Source organism: Aulonocara sp. 'chitande type north' Nkhata Bay, linkage group LG1, assembly GCF_057382095.1.
Source record: "Aulonocara sp. 'chitande type north' Nkhata Bay isolate Kocher_YH1m ecotype deep benthic linkage group LG1, A_spYH_male_GT1.1, whole genome shotgun sequence".
NCBI lineage: Eukaryota > Metazoa > Chordata > Actinopteri > Cichliformes > Cichlidae > Aulonocara > Aulonocara sp. 'chitande type north' Nkhata Bay.
The window spans coordinates 13341064-13364290 of NC_141344.1; the positions used below are offsets into that span (position 1 = coordinate 13341064).

Below are 23227 nucleotides of genomic sequence, written 5' to 3' on the forward strand. Positions count from 1 at the left end.
TGGAACTTTGATGCAACGAAAGTGTTTCTGCGCACAAATTCACACTTATCATTTCACTGTTTGCTTCCTTGTCTTCAGATAATGTTATTTCACTTCCAGAATGAAAACCTGTAAACATGGAGATCACAAAAAAAAAAAAATCTATGTACAGAACAACATGCATTTGCCTCAGGCAAAAGAAAGATTTATTGCTTCTGTAGGCTTCTTAATTGTAATGTAGTTTTGGGTAAACGGTAGTAGTAAATGCAGGGATGAATAAAGGGCAAATGGAAAAATTAAGAACAAAACAAAAGGACACATCCTGGAACTTCTACCACAAGGAAGAACAGTGGAATTAGCAATGTACTTTACATTTCCAGCTTGTGATCCATATTCTTCCCTCTAAAATCCCACTGTATTGTTATACGCTGCATGTACCTGTCAATAGAAAGTATTTGTCGCCAGAAAATTAAGGTACTTCAAAATAGCAGTGAAGTTTTCACCAGTCTTTGGCCCAGTTCCCAGAAATCCAAGGTTTTGTTGCTACTGACACTCCCTGTTCTGCCTGCTATGGGCCAACAAACTGCATTGAATGCAAGGCTTTTTGCCTTTTCATGTCCATTCACTCAAAATAAATCTCCCCTATCTCAAGAGTAATTCCTTGTGTCTCCTTTCTCATGTTGAATCACTATTTCCAGCCAAACCAGTCCGATTACTTAAGGGACACTCTGGAAAACGCTGAAATCTGAGACATATAATGATATTTCAACACAACAGCAAAGAACATTTATCCTCATTACATCATACTGAGGGCATGCTTATGCATGTAGACTGACCCGGAGAGTAAAGTCACAAGCTAACTCCTTTCAGCAGGTGTAACTGGTGAAAAAGTTGAGAAAGACAACATGTCACATTCACACTCCAAATATCCTCCTAAATAATGTGCTTTGGCACAACTTTTATCATAGGCTGTAAAGTGGATGAGCTTCCAGAAAGCCAGCGCTAAAACCTTTGACACTTCTGTGTACATTTTTTGGAAGAGATTGGCGGCTCTGATGTACCAGGTGGCAAGTCTTGTCCTGTTAGGTAAGTATGACTTAAAAGAATAGCAAAAAAAACCCTGCTTGTTCATGCGGCTTTATTAGTATAAGCCAGGTTTTCTTGGAAAAACCTTCACACTACACAATATTATTATATAGCAGAGACTTAAAACCTAACTTAAATGTGGTAAGCATGCAGTAATATGCCTTATGAAAGGCAATGGGAACAGCAGGCACATACCACACTGTTGATGATGATATACAAGTTGCTTCCTCATTCTGTGAGAAAATGTCAAGCAAGTCAACTATGCTTACCAGTGTGAGCTCAGTTTTGTCACACCCTTTGAGCGTTGTAATTTTCCGCTGTCATATTCAAAATAATTCTGACTTACTCATGCCCAAACAATTAAGTGAAATGTGAATGCTCTCACATCAGATCTTGTTCATCTCATATTTAAACAGACAGGAAAATTATTAGACTGGAATGGCAGTTCTTCCAGCTGTGTGGCTTAAAACAATGAAATCACATCTATAATTGAAGGTTTTTGTGGTGCGTTTGTTCAATGACTTTGCCAAAATATGATGTTTTACAAGCTAAGTGACTTAATTCACAGAATTCACTGTATATGGCTGAGATTAAGACTTGTGGGGGCTAAATCATGAATAAACTCTGTAGATGTGTATTTCTAAAGTGGAGAAAGAATGGAAAAGCTTGGTTCCTGTTCCCACAACAGATTCATATCATGAACACTGTAACTGAGCACTCAGCGTGCTTTTATACAACTTGCCTCATTCACCCAATCATACAAGCACCTCATTCCTTTGCTTTTGCCTATGTAAGTCCTCTATATCTAACATTCACACACGTATGGATGTATCAGAAAGCATCCATCTGGAGAGCAACTTGGGGTTAGTATCTTGCCCAATGATGTTTGGCATGCAAACGGGAGCAGATGGGGCTCAAACCACCAACCTTCTGATTAGCAGGTGACCTGCCCTACTTCTTGAACAACAGCCACCCCTTAAGTACAAATGTACAGAGCAACCACTGCCATCTTCTGGCCGATAAATTAATCAAAACTATTGCTGTGTAGCTGTGGGGACAGATAAACGTAAAATACTACAACTAACACGACTAATTTGTTAATATGTGCGCCTTTAAAAATGTCTGTGAATAACTGGACGTTGAACTCTGTCACTCCCAACATGTGCAAATGTGACAAACATCAGGGCACGATTCCGCTTTTTTGCTGCTTAGCAAAGGAAACATGCTAGTCTTCATTTGGCAATCTACTCATCGAGAGGAAGTTGAAAGCATGACTATTGTCTGAAGTAGACTATCAGGTCAATTTTAATCTGCCATGGCTGAAAAAAGAACACCTTTATAAAATATTATCAGATTAAAAGTTTATCAGAAATGTTACAGAATGAGGCAAAAAGGTTACAAATGTTCAAATCCTTATATTAAAGCAGCCAGACAGATCTCTGATGAAGTTCTCCTTGTGGTCATATAAATAAATAAATGAAAGATGCAATAACAGGAAATAACAACCACTGTGCTTTGTCTAATCATAATCCCACACTTACAGGCGGTTTGAACTTATTTATTAATTTTCTCTTTGATGGAATCAACAAAGTAATTGAAACAAACTGTATTTTACAAAACTGAGACATTATTTACATAAGGAATTTTTTATTGGTTATTTGGCCCATGTCATTATGGACATTTAGTACAAAACGTATAGCATTTCTATAAATATATTCACAATACAAACATGCAAAATTGGTAATTTATTAAGTTAGGCAAGTGTAGCACAGATATACTTGTTATTTTTTGTTGCAATTTCATACAAATAAACATCAGTGTTTCAACATTTATTTTATTCAGAAAAAGAATACTGAGTACACAGGAGTATCTACACAGACCAAACAGACATTGTTCAATTTCACTGCCCAGATGGATTGTTTTCACACATTGTCATCAACACACCTATTTGATCTTTTGACTCAGATAGCACATGAGAGGTGCTGGTCTGATTGCTGGGTCTCTTGGACACATAGGACACCTCCCTGTTGCCCTCACCTGGGGAGGTGCTCGAGATGTGGCGGAAGAGCTTCTGGATGCCCGTGTCACGGAGGGAGCTCCTGAAGGAGCGAGCTGCAAACATGTAGAGGATGGGGTTAACTGTGCTGCTGATAAAGGCCATGGCTCCAGTGACAAAAACCATAGTGGTCCTCACGTTTTCCAAATGTTCTGCTACATCCTTGTAGGAGTTTTCAGTTCCCAGGATGATCAGCGAGAGGATATTTCCTATGTGATGAGGTGTCCAGCAAATGCCAAATGCAACCACGACATTGGCGATCAGGATGGTGGACTTGCGTTTGGATTTGAGAGTCATCCGAGTAATCCGGCTGCAGAGGCAGCCATAGCAGACCACAAGGATGGAGAAGGGTATTATGTAGCCAACCAGTGTCTCTAACAAGACACACACCAGTTCCTGGGTCACCGAAGTATATTCACGGTACAGGCAGCTATCCTTACCAGAATCTTTGTCAACAATCTGAGTTGGGATGACAGGTATGCTGAACAAGAGTGCTGCAATCCACAGAACCAGCAGTACTTTATTTAGAGCTTGTTTCCTCTTCCAGTGAGCTGAAGCAAAGGGATATCGCACAGCCACAAAACGCTCCACGCTCATGAGGGTGATGAGGAAAACGCTGCTGTACATACACGTGTTGATCATGAACACCATGGCTTTGCAAGATACCACCCCAAATATCCAGGAGTGGGCCAGAGAGTAGATCCACAGAGGCAGGGTGATGAGGACAAGCAGGTCCGCAACAGCCAGGTGTAGAATAATCACCACTGTGTGAGAGCGCTTTTCAACATGTCTCAGGATGGTCCAGATCACCAGCAGGTTCCCAGGAGCTCCAGCCAGGAAGCACAAACCAAGGATCACACACGACACCACTGTCCCACCATCAAACTCTGAAGGGGCCATTTCCTCTTGAGAAGACAGCTGGTATGTGTTGTTCATGGTGCAAGTCGATGTGCTGACTGTGGTGTCTGCATGAAAAGAAAAACAGATTACTCTAAGTCATCACTTCCCCTTTAAAGCTGTGTGGAAAGCTCAGGAAAAGAGTTTCCTAACAGGGCTTTTTAAGCAGAGATGACTCATGCATGTGCCAGAAGTCCATAACTTCAGGTTGCAGTTTAGTTTAAAAAAAAAAAAATGTAGAAATGTGTTTATCAAATACTTTTAAACAAACTGATATGATATTAATTTGTAAATGGATGAATAATTAATAAATGATTGACTTTGCTGTATCAAGGGAACAACTCTGCACACAAAAATTACTTTAGCTTTTGAAACTTTGATAAACGTTTCTGTTTCACCACCCCCGTGGTTCTTAGATTTTTGTTCTGCTTTGTTGCTACATCATAGGCCAAAACAAAAGTTCACATTCAGAAACCGAAAAAAGTTCACACTCCACACCTTACTTTTTTTTTGTTAAAACCTCAACGATGAAAACAAGATTAAAATAGAAAATGACTCGATTAAAAGTCACACAAAGCAACAAAAAGCTCTTCTGCTGTGTATTTTCCCTGACTTTTGTTTTTTTTATGTTACTTTCACTTCATTTTTTTTAAACCTAGCTGTCTTACCCACAGTTTGAGAACCACTGTCTTCGACTTAGAGAAACAATAGCACATACAAAAACTAGCAGATTATGAATAATTTCCAAAAACATTCTATCTTTGTCACTAAGGAATTGTAAAAGTAAAATTAAAATGGATTCTATGCTGTGTATTTTTGTTTATTGTTTCATTTGCAGGTCTTTACATGGCATGCAGCATCACTGGAAAAGGTATTACGTAATATTTAAACAACAGAGATATTCCTTAGCTTTCATTTCAGTGAACCAAGAAATATTCATCAGCTTGCTAGGAAAATATGATGAAGGATGATGGCACACGTGGAAATATAATTTACTTACAAACATGTTCAGACACTACACTTTTTCAAAAGACGATGCATATGGTTGACAGGAATTAATGGCTTTGTTTCAGTATTTGGCAAGGCAAGGCAAGGCAAGGCAAGTTTATTTGTATAGCACAATTCAACAACAAGGTGATTCAAAGTGCTTTACAGAGACATTAGAAACAAAAACAAATAAAAAGCATGATTTAAAATTGATTAAAACAAGCAAACTAACTAACTAACTAATTAACAAACAAACAAACAAACAAAACAGTATATAAAATCAAAACAGATAAAATCAGAACAATAGATAAAATCAGTAGTTAAAATGTTAGTTTTGAAAGTTAGCTAGATAGTTTTGAAGTTATTTGGCAGAAATAGTGAAGAAATTGTGCATTACATTTAAGTTTGATAGAACGATACAGCAGTCACAGCAGTTAAAATGACATTTGGAGCAGTTTTCAGTAGCACTTTTTATTTTTTCAGGTAGGATAACAAACAGAACACCTTACACAATAATGGACAATATCAAATGTTTAAGAATAAAAAAAATACTTATCACAGACATTTCTCAAAACACAAGTTCAAAGTTATGTATTTTGACTGCATTACATGAATTAAAAAAAATATATACATAAAAAACAATGGAGGAGTACAACACATGGCAATAATATGAGTACATTTTCATTTAATCCTTCGTGATTAATGTTAATTGACAAGTGTCACATTTTACCATCATCACAGTCTTTGACACACACAGTCAGATAGCAGCTCTTCTTGTGTACTTGCTGCCCTCTGGTCTGTCTGCTGTTGCACTGCCAGCTCCCTCACTTTGTTTGTGTTAGTGGCTATTTCCTTAAATAGCCTCACTAGTCGGGACTCTTCCAGACTCCCTTGTAAGTTCTTTGCAAAGAAGGCATATAACACAGGATTTACCGAACTACTGATGAAAACCAGGGCACCAACTATGAAGATGATAGGCTTTGATACACAGTCGTCGTCAGTGTCTGGCCAGCTTAAGATACAAATCAGATCAATAATGTTGATAACGTGGTAAGGCAACCAGCACACTGTGAAAGCAATCACTACAGAATGGATGAGAACCATGGATTTCTCTTTTGAATTGAAACTCATCTTCTTGATCTGTGCAGCTACTAGACAGTAGCAGATACTTAGAACAATGAAAGGAACTATAAAGACCAACAAGGTTTCTAGGCAAAGGATGATAATTGTGTTGGTGTCAGAGTTTAATTCCCTGGTGAAACATTGCACATTTCCATCAGTGTTTTCCAGATTCTGTGTTAAGGCAGGCACTCCTAGAAGGAAAGCAAGCAGCCACAAAAGTACAAGATATATTTTTATATTGCTTTTTGTCTTCCAGCGCATCATCAGAAATGGATGACAGATGGCAAGAAAGCGCTCCACGCTCATAACAGTGATCAAGAAGATGCTGCTGAACATGCACACAGTCACAGTGTACACTAAGGTCTTGCACAATACTGCTCCAAACACCCAAGTGTGAACTAGAGAGTAGATCCATAGAGGCAGGGTGATGAGAACCAGCAGGTCTGCAACAGCCAAGTGCAGAATGATCACCACAGTATGGGAACGCTGCTTGACGTGTCTCAGGATGGTCCAGATCACCAGCACGTTCCCAGGAGCTCCAACCAGGAAGGACAAACCGAGGATCACACACGCCACTGCTGTGCTGCCATCAAACTCCTCTGAAAGAGACAACTCAACTGAATGGTTCATGCTGCAATTTGATGTGCTCGAAGTGATTTCGGCATCAAGAGCAAAATAAGTGCTGTAAAAGCAGGATTCATTTCCTCTTATAGTTAAATTGAACAGAAACTAAAATGTTTGCACAACCCTTTAAGGGATATGTGACAACATGTTGTACTTGTCATAATTTCCATAATTCTCTCCCTAACAGGAGGGACACCTTACAGGAAAGGGATATTATTGAGTACTTAAGAATCTTATCACACAGTCATCTACAACAACAAAAACCAGTTCTGTTTTCTTACCCCGTGGTTTTTTAGTTTTAAGTTTACTTTTAGAAAAGTGTCAGTTCCACCTTAACATAGGCGGCAGATTTATCATTTTGTTATGGCACTTCTTTTAAGTTAATGCTGGATGTGTGAACATCATTTTTATCTGACACACTTTAAGTGTAATTTCAAAGTGAGTTTCACAGAAAATCAACACTGATTGTTGCAGTTTGTTTGCTTTTTAGATTTTTGTTCAATCATTGGCTATAGCTAAAATATGGATGTCAAAGCAGATGTGAATAAATGAAATTCTTATCCTCTTTTAGATGATTATATATCTATTACACTTTTACACAAGCATTACAAGTCTGCCATGTGATAGACGATTATTAGAAAAAGAGTGGCCTAATGTGTAAAAAATGAGGTGAGACCATCAACTTTAACTTTAGTAAATCAGAAAAGATTTGTCAGCCTTCTAAGAAATGAGGACGAGTGATGAATACACATAAAGTGAACCATACAGCAATCTGGGATAAGAGTATGACAACTGATTATAGCTTCATCATAGCATCTGTTAGTGGGTGGGATATATTAGATTAACTAGATTACTTGATCCCCAATGCTGTGCCCTCATAAACTGTCTTTAAACTGCCTTTAAACTATGGAAATGTTACACATCTCTCTTTGTGTATGTATGTCTTCCGAAGGCAATAATTAAAACCTGTAGATACATAATTAGAAAAATATACCCGAAGATGTCACTTATTGCTAAATTTGTAATGACAAAAACTGAGCAAATTTGATAAATAAATTTGTATCAAACTGTAGTTAGTTTGGCAGAAATGTTAAACTCATGAACTGAAACTAATCACACGTGTGAGGTCAAATCATTTCTTGTAACAGGTTCACTGTAAACGGAAACAGGGTTTAAAGTCAGGCCATTACACAACTGAAAAGTTTTTTTTGACAGTCATAGTGAAGCTAATTCCTCAAGCGGATCATAATAACAGTGTTACAGCACCTGTACTGTGCTGTATTAGTTCTACAACTGATTAGGCAATAATATCATGTTAAACCTGTCTTTCCTTTTGGCCCATGCGGTATAAAACTGTGGTGGAGCTGACATATGTGGACTTGCGTGACTTGGGTGACATATGATAAATTGCCTTTTTAAATTCTGCTGTTGCAGGGACTTATTTGGTTACATAATCAATAATCAGTAACCCCACTTCTTTTATCAGATTTATTTGAGGAAACTTTAACTAGTTACACAATTTATGTAAAAGAACATGTATGGTAAATTTCTGAACGATGACATTATCTAAGCGTATTTATCTGTCTTAATATAATTCAGTGAAGAAACAGTGACCTCCAGTGGACTTTGGGCGGTAGTGTAAGTATCACCCAAAGTCAGAGGAACTAATTTCTTTTATCGTAACAAATACATTCAAACACTTTAGGTATAAATATTTCCCTTTAATTGTACAACTAAAAGAAATCTCTTTTTAAAAAAATTATAAATACTTTTAACGAATTTACTTTACATATGCCAAATGAAATTCCTGAAAACGTTATCACCTTATATTACCTTCAAACAACAACAAAACAGATCTAAGCATATAGCTTCAGTGTCGCAATTTCAAGGAAAACTATACTAAATATAGTTTAATCTTTTTTCTTTGTGGACATTACCGATATTGCACAAAACACCTTGAAAAATGCAAGGTTAATGTGAGGTTAGTGTTTTGATATACACAACGCAGAAAACAAAGGTAAGATAAATGCTTAATTTATCTTCAATTTAGATTTTTTTTTATTGCAGCCACTAAAAACAAACAGATTAAATATGTAGAAAGGTATACAGTTAAGTATGTGAATAAAATATGATAAAACAAATGTCTTAATGCGGTAAGACGAATCTGAAGTCCAATAACTAACAATAAGCATACATTTAACTTTCAAATAACAACTAAAATATTTAAAAATTTCATACTAAATATATTTTTAAGAAAGAAAACAAAGAAGAAAAACAATAAAAAAAATTACAGGATATTAAGGGGATAAGTATAACATTGCAGTGCAATAAAGTGTCTTAGCGTGTGTACACACTAAAAGCAGTTTGAAAGTACAACAAAATGGTTTCAAATGTAAAAACAATTGTACTATAAACACTAGCCTAGAGGTGAAGTCGTTTCTATTTTTGTTGTTTGCACCAAAAATACACCCAATCCCAAGAAATAACTTCTATTCTTGCGTGTTCTGGAAACTCCCACAGCTTACACACTGATTTATTTTTCCAGAATATAATCAAAAGAATAAAGCAAAATATATAAAAACATTTTTCGTAATCACGGGGGAACGAGTTATTTGTTAAATTAAGCCGCTGAATGAAGATATTTATTTTGTAATGACCCTTTACTTTAAAGTTGTCGTGATGACGCTGTTACGCTGCGCAGACGGGAAGCCTTGCTTCAGCTTTCAGCCAGCTGTCTGCTCGGTGAAATAAACATGACGATGTTGTCAAGTATCGTGTTCCCAGTGCCACAGGACTAAAAGTTCAACACTGACTGCAACAGGGAAAGCCGGATATTGTGTCTATTTAAATCTGTGACAAACTGTAAGTGACCATTTAATACAAGTCTAGCGTTTGATGGTTGTTAACGGTGGCTAGCATTAGCTAACCACTAGGCTAAGTGTTAGGTAACATTAGCCAGATAAGTAACTAATGTTATGTGAGTGAACTCCCGTTTGTTCCGTAAAGGTGTTGCTCGTTGATGATGATAAGCCATTTTTACTTACTTTGACTAATTTAATTAATATTCCACTTAAATAAACACGGTAGTAATTATTGCTAAAAGGAAGTTAGCACTGCTTGGCGGCTGAGTGTGGGTTAGCCAAAAAGCCAAAAATGTTTAGTAAACGTATATTATTTTTTTTTGGGGGGGGAGAGACTAACTTTTTAAAAATTAAAAAGATACATTTGCACTTTGTGTCCAAGTTGTTAAAGCACAAAATTCGTGCGTTGCCGAAATGGCTGCTATAGCCTCCTGTCTTTGCTCTATTTGCGTAATATTTACTCTTTGTCCCGTAAAGTTGGCCTAACGTCCCTACTGCCTTCACAGGTTGTTGGACTGACACCATTTTAACAAGCTGAGAAGTTGACTCGTAGCTTGCGATTGCAATGCCTCTGCTGTTTTTGGAGAGGTTTCCTTGGCCCAGCCTGCAGACCTACACAGCACTGAGTGTGGCTTTGCTTGCTGGTAGCATCTTCAGTGCCTACACCACAGTAACTGACCCGGGATTTGGGGCCTTGGAAACGGATGAGGCACAGCCTCCCTCCGAGGTGGAGCGTGAACTTCTAAAGAATGATATTAGTAACACAGAACTGGCAACAACTGTCCTGTGGTATCTTGTCACAGACAGTCTCTTTGTGTGGGTGAGTATTTTAGTGCAATGTGTGAAGTGATTATGAAGTTCATACAAAAACTAATGGTGACCTTATTATCTGCACACCTACAGGTGTTAGTGAACACATTCTGCTGCTCTTTGATGTTAATTGCTAAAATGATTCAGTATGTGGTGTTCGGCCCACTCAGAGTCAGTGAGAAGCAGGTAAGTCTGTGTTGTTACAGCTGTTTTTACTTCTTTCAAACAGGAAGCAAATGGTCACTCATCTCATTTCATGTCTCCTCTTTTGTTTTTTATGGTTCATCAGCACCTGAAAGATAAATTCTGGAACTTCATTTTCTACAAGTTCATCTTCATTTTTGGTGTACTGAACGTCCAGACAGTGGAGGAGGTGGTCATGTGGTGTCTGTGGTTCTCTGCACTCGTTTTTCTCCACTTAATGGTTCAGCTCTGCAAGGATCGCTTTGAATATGTAAGTATATAAAAGTATATTTAAATAAATAAATAAAATCAAATCTAAGCATCACTTTAGACAAATATGACTAGACTCACGTTGCATTTATTGTCTGTGGTTCTTTCTGTTTTATGGCATTTGACTCCTTGAGCCAAGCTGTTTCCAAAGTTTTCTGTTTGTTTTTTCAATGGAGTATAACTAAACCTTCTGTAACCTAGTGGGGATCGGGGATTTTGGGCACTTGAGGAGACTTAAACCAGTGTAAAAGAAAAGGGGGCCCTGGATCATTAAAAATGCAAGTTTCCTCTTTACATGGGGTGCAGCATAATAATAGTATTATCTTAATTGTGGTGTTCCTTTTTTCATATTTGTTGGAAGCCAGACTTGAGAACAGCTAGATTTATGAGAATCAAGGGCTGAGAAAGTCAGTGATTATCTGATCACAGTTAGAGTAAACTACATTAGCTAACAATGTTGTAGTTGTGTAGATTTCATAGCGAAAAGAAATGAGCAATATGTTTATTGGATGTAGGATTAAATATAGGCTTTAAGAATTTTTTCCCATTATGTATATGCTTCCTAAAAGCCTCTGAAGTACACGTGTCATTTCAGTGGCTTATCGGAGAGTAGTGCATCACTCAGAGTAATTATGGGTGATATACCTTACTTGTTCTTTACCAGATATCGGCACAGCTCTTTGAACTCTTGCTTGTTACAAAAGGAGTCACATGTTACTTAAGAAATATCAGTTAGAAACAATATATCAATGTCCTTACCATATTACCCTCCTATTTGGATCATAGGAAATGGTCAGTGTGGCGTTAGGCAAGCTCATGGATCATGAGCTTAATTGCAAAAGTGTATATATACAGGAGATTTTTTTGTTTCTGTGCTTTAAAGGAACACAGTTTTTTGTCGTCTACCCTCATTTTGTTTTGTGTGTGGTGTTTTTTTTTTTAAATTTTATTAAAAGATTTAGATTTTCTATATTAGATATTAATTCTGCACTTGAACATGGGTACTGGTGCCAGTCTATTTTGTAATTCAGTATGTATGTAATAAATAGAAATCTGCCACAGCAAAGCTTGGCAAATCTAATTCTCTTCCTGCCTAACTGTTTCTGAATATTAAACACTAAGCCATTTATCCACCTGAGCAATACTTCTGTACACTTTCTATAAATGCTTATTTAAAAAGTGTGCTTTCCCTCAGTAGACACAGTGTAACTGTACTCTTTTCAGCTTGGGATCTATTAATAGCTTTTTATACTGGGAGGTTGACTGTGACTACTGTTTCAGTTACTACGCTAACATCTCTCTATCAGACTGTGTTCTGTATGGTGGGGAAAACAAAATGTCACATTTAAATACCTTATAAGTGCTGACATTTAAAACAAGGTTTAAGTTGTTTTGAATGTCAGTTAGACATTCAAAGTTAGACGTAATGTAATGCTGGCTGCCTTAGTATACTAGAAGGTTATTTCAACCTGCCATATTGTAAACATTTCGTTTTGATGTGATTGTGTTCCTCTTGCTGTTTTTGTTTCCGTCTTTCAACTTTAACTGTAAATTTAGTTGGAGGTAGTCCATTATTTGCCCAGCTGTTTCCCGTTTCTGTCTTCCTGTCACTGTGGTTTCTTGCTTTGGGGTGAAGATAAGAAATGCAGGTTGTAGTGCTGAAGGTTTAGCTTGGAAACCTTGTGGTCTTTGTGATACCGAGCAGCTGGTTTTTATATTTTTCACCTTAGTTATAATCTATAATAATGTGCAAATCTTTTGTTATTTACACTTTGCTAGAAGTTTAGTTGTGTTGTGCTAATGCTTAGATATTTAGTGGTTGTGTGAGAGGCGTTTTTATTGATAGAAAAGGGTTGTGTAATATTTAGAAGAGTACATGCAGGATTTTCTCTCAGTATGTCGCAGTAAAAATTGAGTGTCTTACTGAGCCTCTTAAAACTCTTGTCTGTAGCCAGTGGTGAAAAACATGAACTCTCTTTCAACAGCATGTTTCATGAGCATCTAAGTGAAATGTTCCACTGTTTGACAAATCATTGTTATACTTCCTTTGTCTACTCATATCCACTAAATTAATTTATAGCTGGGTCTTTTTGGTAACAAAGTTTCACAAAATGTATTGCGGTGGGATTCAAAGGCCATCCTGAGGAAATGATCTTTAACCTGCATAAACACTGAAAAGAAATCTTAGGACATAAGAAGAAAAAATTAAGAAGCACAGCATACTCATTTACCTTTGTTTCCCCCCCCACAGCTGTCTTTCTCCCCATCCACACCTATGAACAGCCATGTGCGTGTGCTCTGTCTGCTGGTCTCCCTGCTTCTGGACTGTTGTGGCCTGGCTGTGGTCTGCGGCCTCCTGGGAGCTTCTCATGGCATGCACACGCTCTCCTTCATGGCAGCAGAGGTGAGAACTTGGAGCCAAGCTGTGGGAAAGTTTTGGCCACACTTTGCACATATGATTATGGATTTATTTTTTTATTTTTTTTAATGTCATTTAAGCTTTTGTTTAGGTGCAGGTATTTATTTATACACATTTGCTAACTACACTTCTCAGCATGCATTTGCTTTGTATTCTTGTTCAACCCAGGATTGGTTGAGAATAATTGCAGCAGTTAAAGTGAAAAATACCTTAATTTTCATGTAATTACTTAGTGAAATAGGTGCTCATGCTTTGTAGATGATATCCCTACATTTTTCAGTATCAATGCAGTTCTTTGATGAACTTAGAAACCAATTAAAATGTGACTCTGATTCACCACCACAGAATTATAAGAGTACTTTTTCATTTGTGGGTTCCTTCTTGCTGGTGTTGTGCATTCTGGCTCATGTATATGTTTCCTGAAGAAGCAGAAGCATAATCAGTGTTTTCAATTTGCAGCTGCACTTTTGTGAATGGGAAAAAAAATAATCTTATTTGCTGTAAAAGCTGTCAACAATGTTGAGTAAATAAGAGTTTGTCTGTGAGTGAACAAAACCACCGAGTTTAGTGTAAATGAGAGTTTAAACTATCTCTTTTAGACTGTAATGTCTGTGTAGAAAGCAGAGCATAACAGTTGCATCATTTTCACATTTACTTTTTTCCTCAGTGTCTGCTGGTGACTGTGCGCACTGGACATGTCATCATGCGGTAAGTCTCTGTGCAGCCTCATAGACACACTGCAGCATGGATGACAGCCTGTGCAAATTTGGAATCTGGGATAATCTTAGCACATAAAACTGTTTGTTTTCCTCTGGTTCCATTGGCTCTATTATGAAAGGCTTCTTTGTCTTTGAGAGGGTTCCTAATATTGAACTACCACCAACTCTGATGGGCCAAGGTCCTGGATCAGTACTGGATACAGTACTGACTCCCTTGGCTGGTAACAGCTGTCTGTTGCAGTACAGTTGTTTGGTGCATGGAAAAATAATGTTTATGGTGACTTCCCTTTAAAGATGTTTCTTTATACCTTTGCAAGTTTTGTTTTTGAGCTTTTGATTACTTTCACTCACTTAACTAAATACATCTTATGATGAAATCAGAACCGTATCATAACTCTTCTTTCTTTGTTACTCAAAACAGTTCTGTCTCAACCTTGAATTTCAGTCTTTTTGGCATTATTGTACCACATACAGTATATTGTTGCACATTTAATTTATTGCAGTATTTTGCCTCCACCGATCTTCTAAAAGTCACCAGCATTTCATGAACTGAAAGAGCTGTGTCTTACTCTTCCAGATACTCAATTCATCTCTGGGATTTGAACCATCCAGGGACTTGGGAGAGTAAGGGGACATATGTCTACTACACAGACTTCATAATGGAGCTGGCCATGCTGTTTCTTGACCTAATGCACCATATCCATATGCTGGTAAGATGCAGTATGACTGAGTGTATGGCTGTCATGTTTTGAACACTTCCTGTCCCAGTGTGACTTTCTGATCCACTAATCTTTCACCTTTGTGTGCACATTTCACTTATTAGCTTTTCGGGAATATCTGGCTGTCCATGGCAAGCTTGGTTATCTTCATGCAGCTGCGATATCTCTTCCATGAGGTGCAGCGCCGTGTCCGCCGACATAAGAACTACCTGCGTGTCATCAATAACATGGAGACAAGGTGTGTGTGTGCGTGTGTGTGCGTGTGTGCTTTCAGTCTTTTGCTAATCATTACTTGTTTACTTAATAGTTGCATATACTATAAACTCTGCAGATTTGCTATTGCTACTGCAGAGGAGCTGGCAGCCAATGATGATGATTGTGCCATCTGCTGGGATGCCATGCTTACAGCACGCAAACTGCCCTGCGGTCATCTCTTCCACAAGTAAATAATTTTACTTTTACTGCTTATAGTTGGGATTATCTGCCTTTGCTTTGAGGTGCTATACCCTAGAAATAGTACTTGTCAGTATGTGGCCTATACTGACACAGTTGAGTGGAAATTCCACTTGAGAGATTTCAGGCTTAAGTTGCTTTACTTTCTAATGTCTGGAAAATTATTAGGGATATTGTTATGGTTTTGGATTTAAAAAACAATAAAAAAAACAACAACTATGCTATGGCTCAGGCAAACGTCTACAGAATATACTTTTTATACTTACTGAAAGGGGCATTTTTGGAGTTGTGTTATTTTATCAAACATGAAGTTATGCAATGCTTTTTGTTGTCCAGCACATGAAGTAAAATTGAATTTGTCCTGAGAAAACATTTGTGTTATGTACCTAAATAACAATGCTAAAAGAGCCAAGGAGAATATCGGCATCCTGGATTTAGCAGGATTTAAAGGCTGAAGCTTCCGTTAGGGTAGTTCCCAAAATCCTTAAAAGATTTACATAGAGAAGTGTAAACTAGACTGCACAGCAGTTCTTAGCTTTTGTAGTAGAGTTTGCTTGTTTGAATGTTTATTGCTGTGAGCTCTGATATACATTCTGAGCTTCAGTAAGATGCCCTGCATAGAGCCTAGCTGTAGAAAATTTGTCCTGACCCCTAAGATACATGTCAAGTTTTCAGACTGGCGACTTACTTAGGGTATGTATATGTGTTTCTTCAGCTCTTGTTTGCGCTCATGGCTTGAGCAGGACACGTCGTGTCCCACATGTCGGAAATCCCTTAATATTAATGGGGATGGGGGCCAAGCAAGAAGCCCGCAGCAGGGTGGGGGTTTGGAGGACAACATTGGCCCAGTTGGAGCCCCCCCAGATGCCAGACCACATATCAACCAACACAATCACTTCTTCCACTTTGATGGTAAGGGTGCTGGATACGTGACCTAAAACTGATGGGCTCTGTGTCACAGCTAAAATTAAAAATCCATGCATTTGTCTTACAGGATCTCGTATCGCCAGCTGGCTGCCCAGTTTCTCAGTAGAAGTAATGCATACTACTAACATCTTGGGCATTGCTCAAGCAAATAACTCCCAGCTTATGGCTATGGTGAGTTCGAGTTTACTGAAATCTGTTGTCTTTAAGAGAAAGGATACACAGACTGCAAGTTGAGGCTAATATTTAAACTTGTAAGATCTTTTTAGACGGCTGATGATCTTAAAACTTTTGTTACATTCTCCTAAAAAGTCCAGGGGATGTGGGCAAAGTAACAAAAGGTTTCCGGGTTGAAAAAAGGAGACGGGAAAGCAGCATTGTTAAATTAAAGGTTTCATTAATGTTTCTATTAGTAATTAAACTAACAGAGAGGGACAGATGCTGAAATAGTCTTTTAAAGAAGGAAAACAACAAAACCCAGGAGTTGATCACCAAACTGAGAAGTTAAAAAAGAAAAAGGATCTCCGGCACGAGAGCTCACCTTTCTCTCACCTCATCGTACTCTTAATGCTGTTTAGAGTCAGCTGTACAAAAAGGGTGGCATCTAAGGCAGGAGAGATGCCAGGACACACCCACACGAGGTCAATTTCACACGAGGCCCTGCTAGGGCTATAACAACTTTATTTACATAAAATCCCTGCTGCCGCCTTATTATTGCAGCCTTCACTCCATGTCTTAGTCAGTGTCTATGACTTCAAATATTGCTTGGGCTTAAAAACAACTAAATTTAATGTAACATATACTGTAACTTATACCAGTGTTCCCCATCTCACTCTGCTTTTTATGTACTTGTGCTCATCAGGCCCATCAGATTCAAGAGATGTTTCCTCAGGTGCCCTCCTACCTGGTACTACAAGACTTACAGTTGACCCGCTCTGTGGAAGTTACTACTGACAACATCCTGGAGGGACGTATCCAGGTGCCTTTCCCTACGCAGGTCAGTCATCTTGGGGTTAAATGTTAAGTGCAGTTTTTATTTATCATTGGATTTCTGCAGACATGCCTTGCTCTTAGTTTTCCTTGTTAGTTTGTTTTGTGTGTTTCTTAAAATTAATAACTCAAAATTATGTTTGTCGTCCTCTCTTAGGCCATAGAGCGAGCCCCTTTACAGGTTAATCCTGCACCAGATGAGCAGCCTGGGCCCAGTGGAGCAGCTGAGCAGGGTGAATCTGACAACTTGGAGGTTAGAGGAGGCCGCTTCTCTAAGTCTGCAGAGGAGAGGCAGAAGATGTTAAAGCAGAGGAAAGAAGAGATGCTTCAGCAAGCACGCAGGTTGTTCCTCTACAAATTTGAGTTTTCCACATTTTATATTCAAAATGTTTTTGTGTATGTGGTTGACTATATTTAGTCTTTAACTCAAGTTCTTATAATTTAATTAACTGTGTTCCAGGTTAGGCAGTCAAACTGTTCATCTTTACACTTGTATGTAACACATTCAAGCTGTCACACATGTTTAAACAGACTGCTCATGTTTCTTCCCTCACATGCAAAACACTTGTTTTACATTTTGATCAGTTTTCTCCACCCTTTATTAGAACAGCCTCTCAATCTCGCTTCTGAATGGGTATAAAGGATCTCTTCTGCAGTATCAAGTGTATAACCGATTATTTCAGAGCTTATCTATACTGCTGTCTATGTCATTTTACTTCTGTGCCTGTTTAATACTGGGTTTTGAGATGAGTTTATATCACTCTTTCAACCAAGATGGAATAAATTGGATGTTAAAATGTCACTTTCTAAGTCTAAATTTAGAAAAATTTAAGTTTCCCTTCCTACAGCTTGGCTGCTTTGCCATTGTGGTGACAGTCAGTTCATTCAACTGCTTCCCCAGATAGGCTCTTAAACCACTGTTTTGTGCTGCAGCTGTCGATTGTTTGCTGGCCGTCTAATCACAGGTGTATTTTTATGGTGTCTTTAATAGGGCTGCCACAAACGATTATTTTGATATGTCTGTGAAGGTTCTCAGTCATCCAGGTCATCGTAGTCAAAGGAGCTTGCAAAGAAAAGCGTCTGGACTTCTTTAAGTTACTTGAAGACGTTTCACCTCTCATCCGAGAAGTCAAATGGTGGAGAGTCCCGATAAGGTGGCGCCAGGTTTCACAATGAGCTCACCTGAAACTCTGGCTGATTGGGACCCACACCCAGTTTCACACCTTGGCTCAGACGATTAGAGGATCATCAGGGGGTCCTTTTGTCCCTCTGTGGGGGGTCACTCCCACTAGGTTTATATCTGGGACTCTCCACCATTTGACCTTAGAACTGAAGAAGCTTCTCGGATGAGAGGTGAAACGTCTTCAAGTAACTTAAAGAAGTCCAGACGCTTTTCTTTGCAAGCTCCTTTGATGATTATTTTGATAGTTGACTAGTCACCGATTATTTTTGCGATTAGTCGACTAATCAGATCATGCATCCGTTGGACGTAAAGCGTACAGCTTATTGCACCAGCATGCATCTGCTCTTATATAACTATCATTAGCTTACAGCTTTAAGTGTCTAAGGTATGTGCTAACTAAAAATAAAGACAAGATGATAGTTTATTAAATTTTAATGAAATTTGCAGATTGTTTCGGTGGAGTTTAATAAACTCAGCCTTCTGCTCCTTGCTATCTAAAATATAACAGGACACCAGAGTATATTCAAGAGCATCTCACACTTCACACATCAGTTGTCTGCTTGACGTTTATTCAGCTGTGTAAAAACTATAACTTTAATCTCAGCCAAACCCATTTACTCAGGAACAAATAAAATGCTGAAAAAAGCCAAACAATAACATTTTTAAGTTATCTAAGTGACTTGTATATCATGTTTAACCTGAGTAGCAAAAGAAGGCGGTGGGTTTGAAAACAATTTGCTGGGAGTCCGGTGTTCTCACCGGCTCTAGTGAGCCTTGAACCCCGGCTAGCAATCGAGCTAGTGGGTAACAGACGTCTCCGAAAACATCAGCGCGCTTTTGAAAATATGCGGTGTCTTGATAAACCAAGCAGATATTTGAAATTTACACAGCTACATTCTCGCCTGAAAATATGTTAAACGTTTATTTTGTGACGCAGAAAGAATAATAAGAGTAATATTAAAACTAACTAGCTGCTGCCATTGTTGGAAACTGAGTAGGACTGCGCTATGAATTCTGGGATAGGTTGGGCCACGAAGTATACATCAGACCCATCCTTCAAATCTGGGGAAATGAAGGGCGCGTTTATCGGCCGCATTTGTCAGTCTTCAAATTTGGACAGTCTTCGTCGTGTCACTGTAACGTAATCGGCCTACAAATGCGGGCACAGGAGGATGCGGTTCCTGAATTTGGACACGGCTACGATATCGGAGACTGCTTCTTCTTCTTCGAAGTTTAACGGCAGCTGGCATCCTTGTACATGCAGTGCTGCCATCTTCTGTTTCAGTCCGTTATTACACTCTTAAATCCTACTACTTATTCCTTCGTCTTTTGGGATCCTACAAAGCTTCAAACGACGCGTCGACTATAAAATTAGTCGTCGACGTAATCGTGACTAGTCGACTAATCCTGGCAGCCCTAGTCTTTAATCTCCTCTGTTTTAGTTGACTTAGTGTAGCAGGTGTGGTGCTAGTTCTTATGGAAATGGAGCTTTAGCTCACTGTTGCACACTGTCATCCTACAAAGCAGACCAAGGGCTACAATTGCAAGCTGCAGTCCAAGTCAAGTTGTGGGGCAATAAAATCACTGAAAACACTATATCCAGATAAACAGAATTGACTTTCTGGCACTGGAAATGTAGTATTGACTTATTTCTGTGTTTTTAAAAAAACAAACACAAAACCCCCTAAGAACTCATATATTTGCAGTTGTGGACCTTACCATTTGTGGTAAATTATTATTATTTTTTTAAAAGTATCTAATTCTAGGAGAAACACTGTGATAACTAATAGTAAGGATTACTGGTTCTGTTTCCTCCCCGTTCTTTTGGGTTTTCAGTTCTTGTTGTTGTATCCTTACATTGTTTCTGCATCCCTGTAGGAAATATCTGAACAAAAATTCGGAGGATCAGGATGAAGATTTGCCTGGACTGGAGGAGGAGGAGGATGGCCCAGAATTGGACTCAACTGTGCTGAGACGTAGAACCATGGCGGCAGCTGCAGAGAGACGTCTACAAAACCTACAGGACCCTGCGCCCTGATTCTGGCTTCAGCAGAAGGGTGTAGTACATTGTTACCCTAAGAGGCACTGACAAGAGCTATTTCAACTTTCCCCCATTTGGTGTAGTCAGTGGTCATCACCTATAAAACAAAACACACAAAAAAATTAAACCATTGCAGACATGGCCGTGGAGCGGTTTTGAGGCTGCCTAAAAGGGTGAGACTATTGTAAATAGCCTCTGTATCACTGAATTCAGCCTAGTATTTGGAATATGATCTATATATTGATTGGTGCAAGGTTGCAATTGCCCTCTATACATGTGCCACACAATGCAACCACCAGCTTCAATAGACAGTCAGCAGCTGTCATGATTCAGACTGGCTGTCAAAAAACGAGCATGCTTTGCGTTCAGAAGACTATTACAAGAAGATGTTTATGAGAAGGGTTTGAAGGTGTCATTGGTAGATAAAGCTGTTATATGGGCCTTGGTTTTCCTTTCACATATTAAGCCCATGGCAGAAAATTCTGTATTCTGGATGGAGGAACTCATCTGATGTGTCTGTGTGTTATTTTGAGTTTCAACTGTGAATTAAGTGTAGGCAAAATAACACATTCTTATTTCTTACATAGGCGCAAGAGAATGTCACTTTAGTATTGTTCAGCCTTTCTGTCAAATATGAATGTTTCTATCAGAAAAAAATGCTGCAAACAAAGTTGTTTATTTTTTTCTTCTTTTCACCCGCATGGGTTGTTTTCTATTTAGTGTGTAATATCACCTGTTTGCATTTTGTTATTTAACAAGATGGGGAAATGGGCCTGTAAATTTTTTATTTTTTTTTCCCCCAAAACCGGTCCCTTTGCGATGCATATGCAGAAAATAGGGATGTATTACATTATGATCAATGAGTGTTACATGTGGTGTCTTTCCTACAGGAACCTCTGCACGGTAAAAATATCTTATTCTGTTGATTAATGGGTGTGTCGGTCATCTTTATCTGTTGAGAAAGGCAAAAATTGTCAAGTCTGCAACAGATGGAGTTTCTGTGGTGCATTTTAACTTGCTTGTTTTGCCACCAATTCAAGAGGCTTCGTCAGTTTTATCGGTGAACCCTTTCTTCTTTTGCTAGAAATAGTGTTGCCTCTTGCATATGTAGCAAAACCAATGAAGTTCTTAGCAAATAACTGGTTTTCTCCTTGTTTAAATATTCTGCGACCCGAATGACTGAGAATCTTCATGAATAAACTTTTCGGGTTTTTTATTTGATTGGCCTTTTGTCTATTTACATTGAATACTAGTTAAGAAATTACACTAGTGGGGGAACATAATCACCTGCTGGTTTTAATTTTTTTTTTTTTTTGGAAAATGCACAGCTGTGCAAACTGAACGTAGCCGTAGAGGCTTTTTGGGTATTGGTATATTTCACTGAATCTGTAGCTGGTTGATGCATATCGACAGATATAATGATGAAGTGTGTTTGAATTCTATCATTACAATGAAAAAAGGCAGTTTGGGGTGAGATATGCATGCATCTATAAAAGTGATTATGTTTTCTTCAACTTTATCCCAAAGAACAGCCCACAAACTTCCACTAAAACTGAAGTGTTGTTATCTTTGTGTGCTCATTTTATTGCTCAGACTTTTTGTTTTGAGTGTTGTAATAAGATACAGCATAGGATTTTAGTTTAAAGATTTTAATTATTCAACATGTTTAAATAAATAAAAAAAAAAGCAAAAAAAAAAAACCAACCTAAAACTGGACAGTTTGGTTTTCATTCAGTTACTTAGCAACTTTTAAAATCCATGATATATTTTCCTATGCATGGATTACCTTTCATAATCATTAACTATGGAATCAGAATTTAAATATTTTCTTTTGGACTGAGCTTTCTGGTATTTTTGTGCCTAAATCAAGATGGTTCAGTTATGGATAATTTCTGTAAATCTAGTTTTTGTAAAATATGTTAATATAAAAGACTCAATAAACAGCTTCTACAGCTTTTTAACAAATGATGGTTTGTATCCTTTGTTTACTGGGTTTTCTTTTTCTTCTGTTTATTGAGACAACGTGGATTTCTGGCTTTACTTTGCAGATGTAAACCTCCAGTCCTAATAGTGCAGCCTAACCTTTCAATTCCCAAGTTCAAGTGAGGTTGAGATTGTTAAATAGAGAAAGGTTTTCTTTAATTGGTCTGTTTTGCTATCAGTGGAAGTGGTACAGTGGTTGTAAAAAGTGGATGGAATAATGACTACCTCCAGAATGATCAGCTTCACCTGAAATCAACAGCAAGATGGTTGAAACTTGGATAACAATGACAAGCACACATCAAAACTGGTTTTGGAACAGATAAAGCAGGCTAGCACCAACTTTCTGGAATGGCCTTCCCAAAGCACTGACCTCAATCCTACTGAAAACTTGTAGACCACACTTAAAAGCCAGGTCTGTGCCAGGTGATCAACCCATTTAAATAAACATTTTTTTCCAATTCTGCCGGAAAGAGTGGTCAGATATCTATAATGATTACATGTTAACTTCTGATCACAACGGTAGCTTACTGGATAATATTTATGTATAATTATGAGTAACAGTGCTTCAGTTGTATTAAACAACACATACTGGCAGTATAGGGAAGAGTTAAAAATACTTCTGCCATCAAGAGCTTGTTTCATCCATTTTAATTTAGCTCATTATTGTTCTTAGAGTGCGGCGATGCAGTCACATGGATCTGAACTACAGCTGGTAAACATATTGCCAGTGGGCAGTACATGTACAGCATAAACCACATCAGTATGTTTTTTGTGCTCCTTTTGACAGAAAACAACTGTATTTCTGTACAAAACTCTCATGAGAGTATACAAGCCCATCACAAAGCATGGATGCATGATGTATTGTGGAAAACTATTGGCATCTGGATTTCTTTTAATCAATTGACGTCAGTTGGTTGCGCC

General features: G+C 38.1%; 3 protein-coding genes across 3 annotated transcripts; 1 reads left to right on the top strand and 2 right to left on the bottom strand.

Annotated features, from left to right (window-relative positions):
* Nucleotides 1–2500: 2500 nt before the first annotated feature.
* On the bottom strand, nt 2501–4090 carry LOC147338780 (leukotriene B4 receptor 1). The gene has a single exon (XM_086298581.1). The coding sequence runs from the start codon at nt 4055–4057 to the stop codon at nt 2966–2968; it is 1092 nt and encodes a 363-aa protein (XP_086154707.1). The 5' UTR covers nt 4058–4090; the 3' UTR covers nt 2501–2965.
* A 796-nt stretch (nt 4091–4886) lies between these two features.
* LOC147338781 (leukotriene B4 receptor 1-like) lies at nt 4887–10267 on the bottom strand. Its single transcript, XM_086278073.1, has 2 exons — nt 10074–10267; nt 4887–6726 (listed from the first exon to the last, which is right to left on the bottom strand). Exons 1-2 carry the CDS (start codon nt 10135–10137, stop codon nt 5741–5743), a joined length of 1050 nt encoding a protein of 349 aa, XP_086134199.1. The 5' UTR covers nt 10138–10267; the 3' UTR covers nt 4887–5740.
* On the top strand, nt 9436–22291 carry LOC147338782 (E3 ubiquitin-protein ligase AMFR-like). The gene is made up of 14 exons (XM_086277971.1): nt 9436–9613; nt 10119–10432; nt 10516–10608; nt 10712–10876; nt 13127–13279; nt 13962–14002; nt 14591–14723; nt 14837–14970; nt 15064–15174; nt 15901–16097; nt 16180–16283; nt 16972–17106; nt 17257–17441; nt 20161–22291. Exons 2-14 carry the CDS (start codon nt 10178–10180, stop codon nt 20318–20320), a joined length of 1866 nt encoding a protein of 621 aa, XP_086134097.1. The 5' UTR covers nt 9436–9613; nt 10119–10177; the 3' UTR covers nt 20321–22291.
* Nucleotides 22292–23227: the final 936 nt, after the last annotated feature.

Bases quoted from the DNA above. Each gene is read 5' to 3' on its own strand.
- LOC147338780 (XM_086298581.1), bottom strand. From the start codon at position 4,057: ATGAACAACACATACCAGCTGTCTTCTCAAGAGGAAATGGCCCCTTCA.
- LOC147338781 (XM_086278073.1), bottom strand. From the start codon at position 10,137: ATGGTGTCAGTCCAACAACCTGTGAAGGCAGTAGGGACGTTAGGCCAA. The intron at 6,727-10,073 runs GTAAATATTACG...TGTCTCTTTCAG, and splicing joins CCAACTTTACGGGACAAAGA to AGGAGTTTGATGGCAGCACA.
- LOC147338782 (XM_086277971.1), top strand. From the start codon at position 10,178: ATGCCTCTGCTGTTTTTGGAGAGGTTTCCTTGGCCCAGCCTGCAGACC. The intron at 10,433-10,515 runs GTGAGTATTTTA...GCACACCTACAG, and splicing joins CAGACAGTCTCTTTGTGTGG to GTGTTAGTGAACACATTCTG. The intron at 16,284-16,971 runs GTGAGTTCGAGT...TGTGCTCATCAG, and splicing joins ACTCCCAGCTTATGGCTATG to GCCCATCAGATTCAAGAGAT.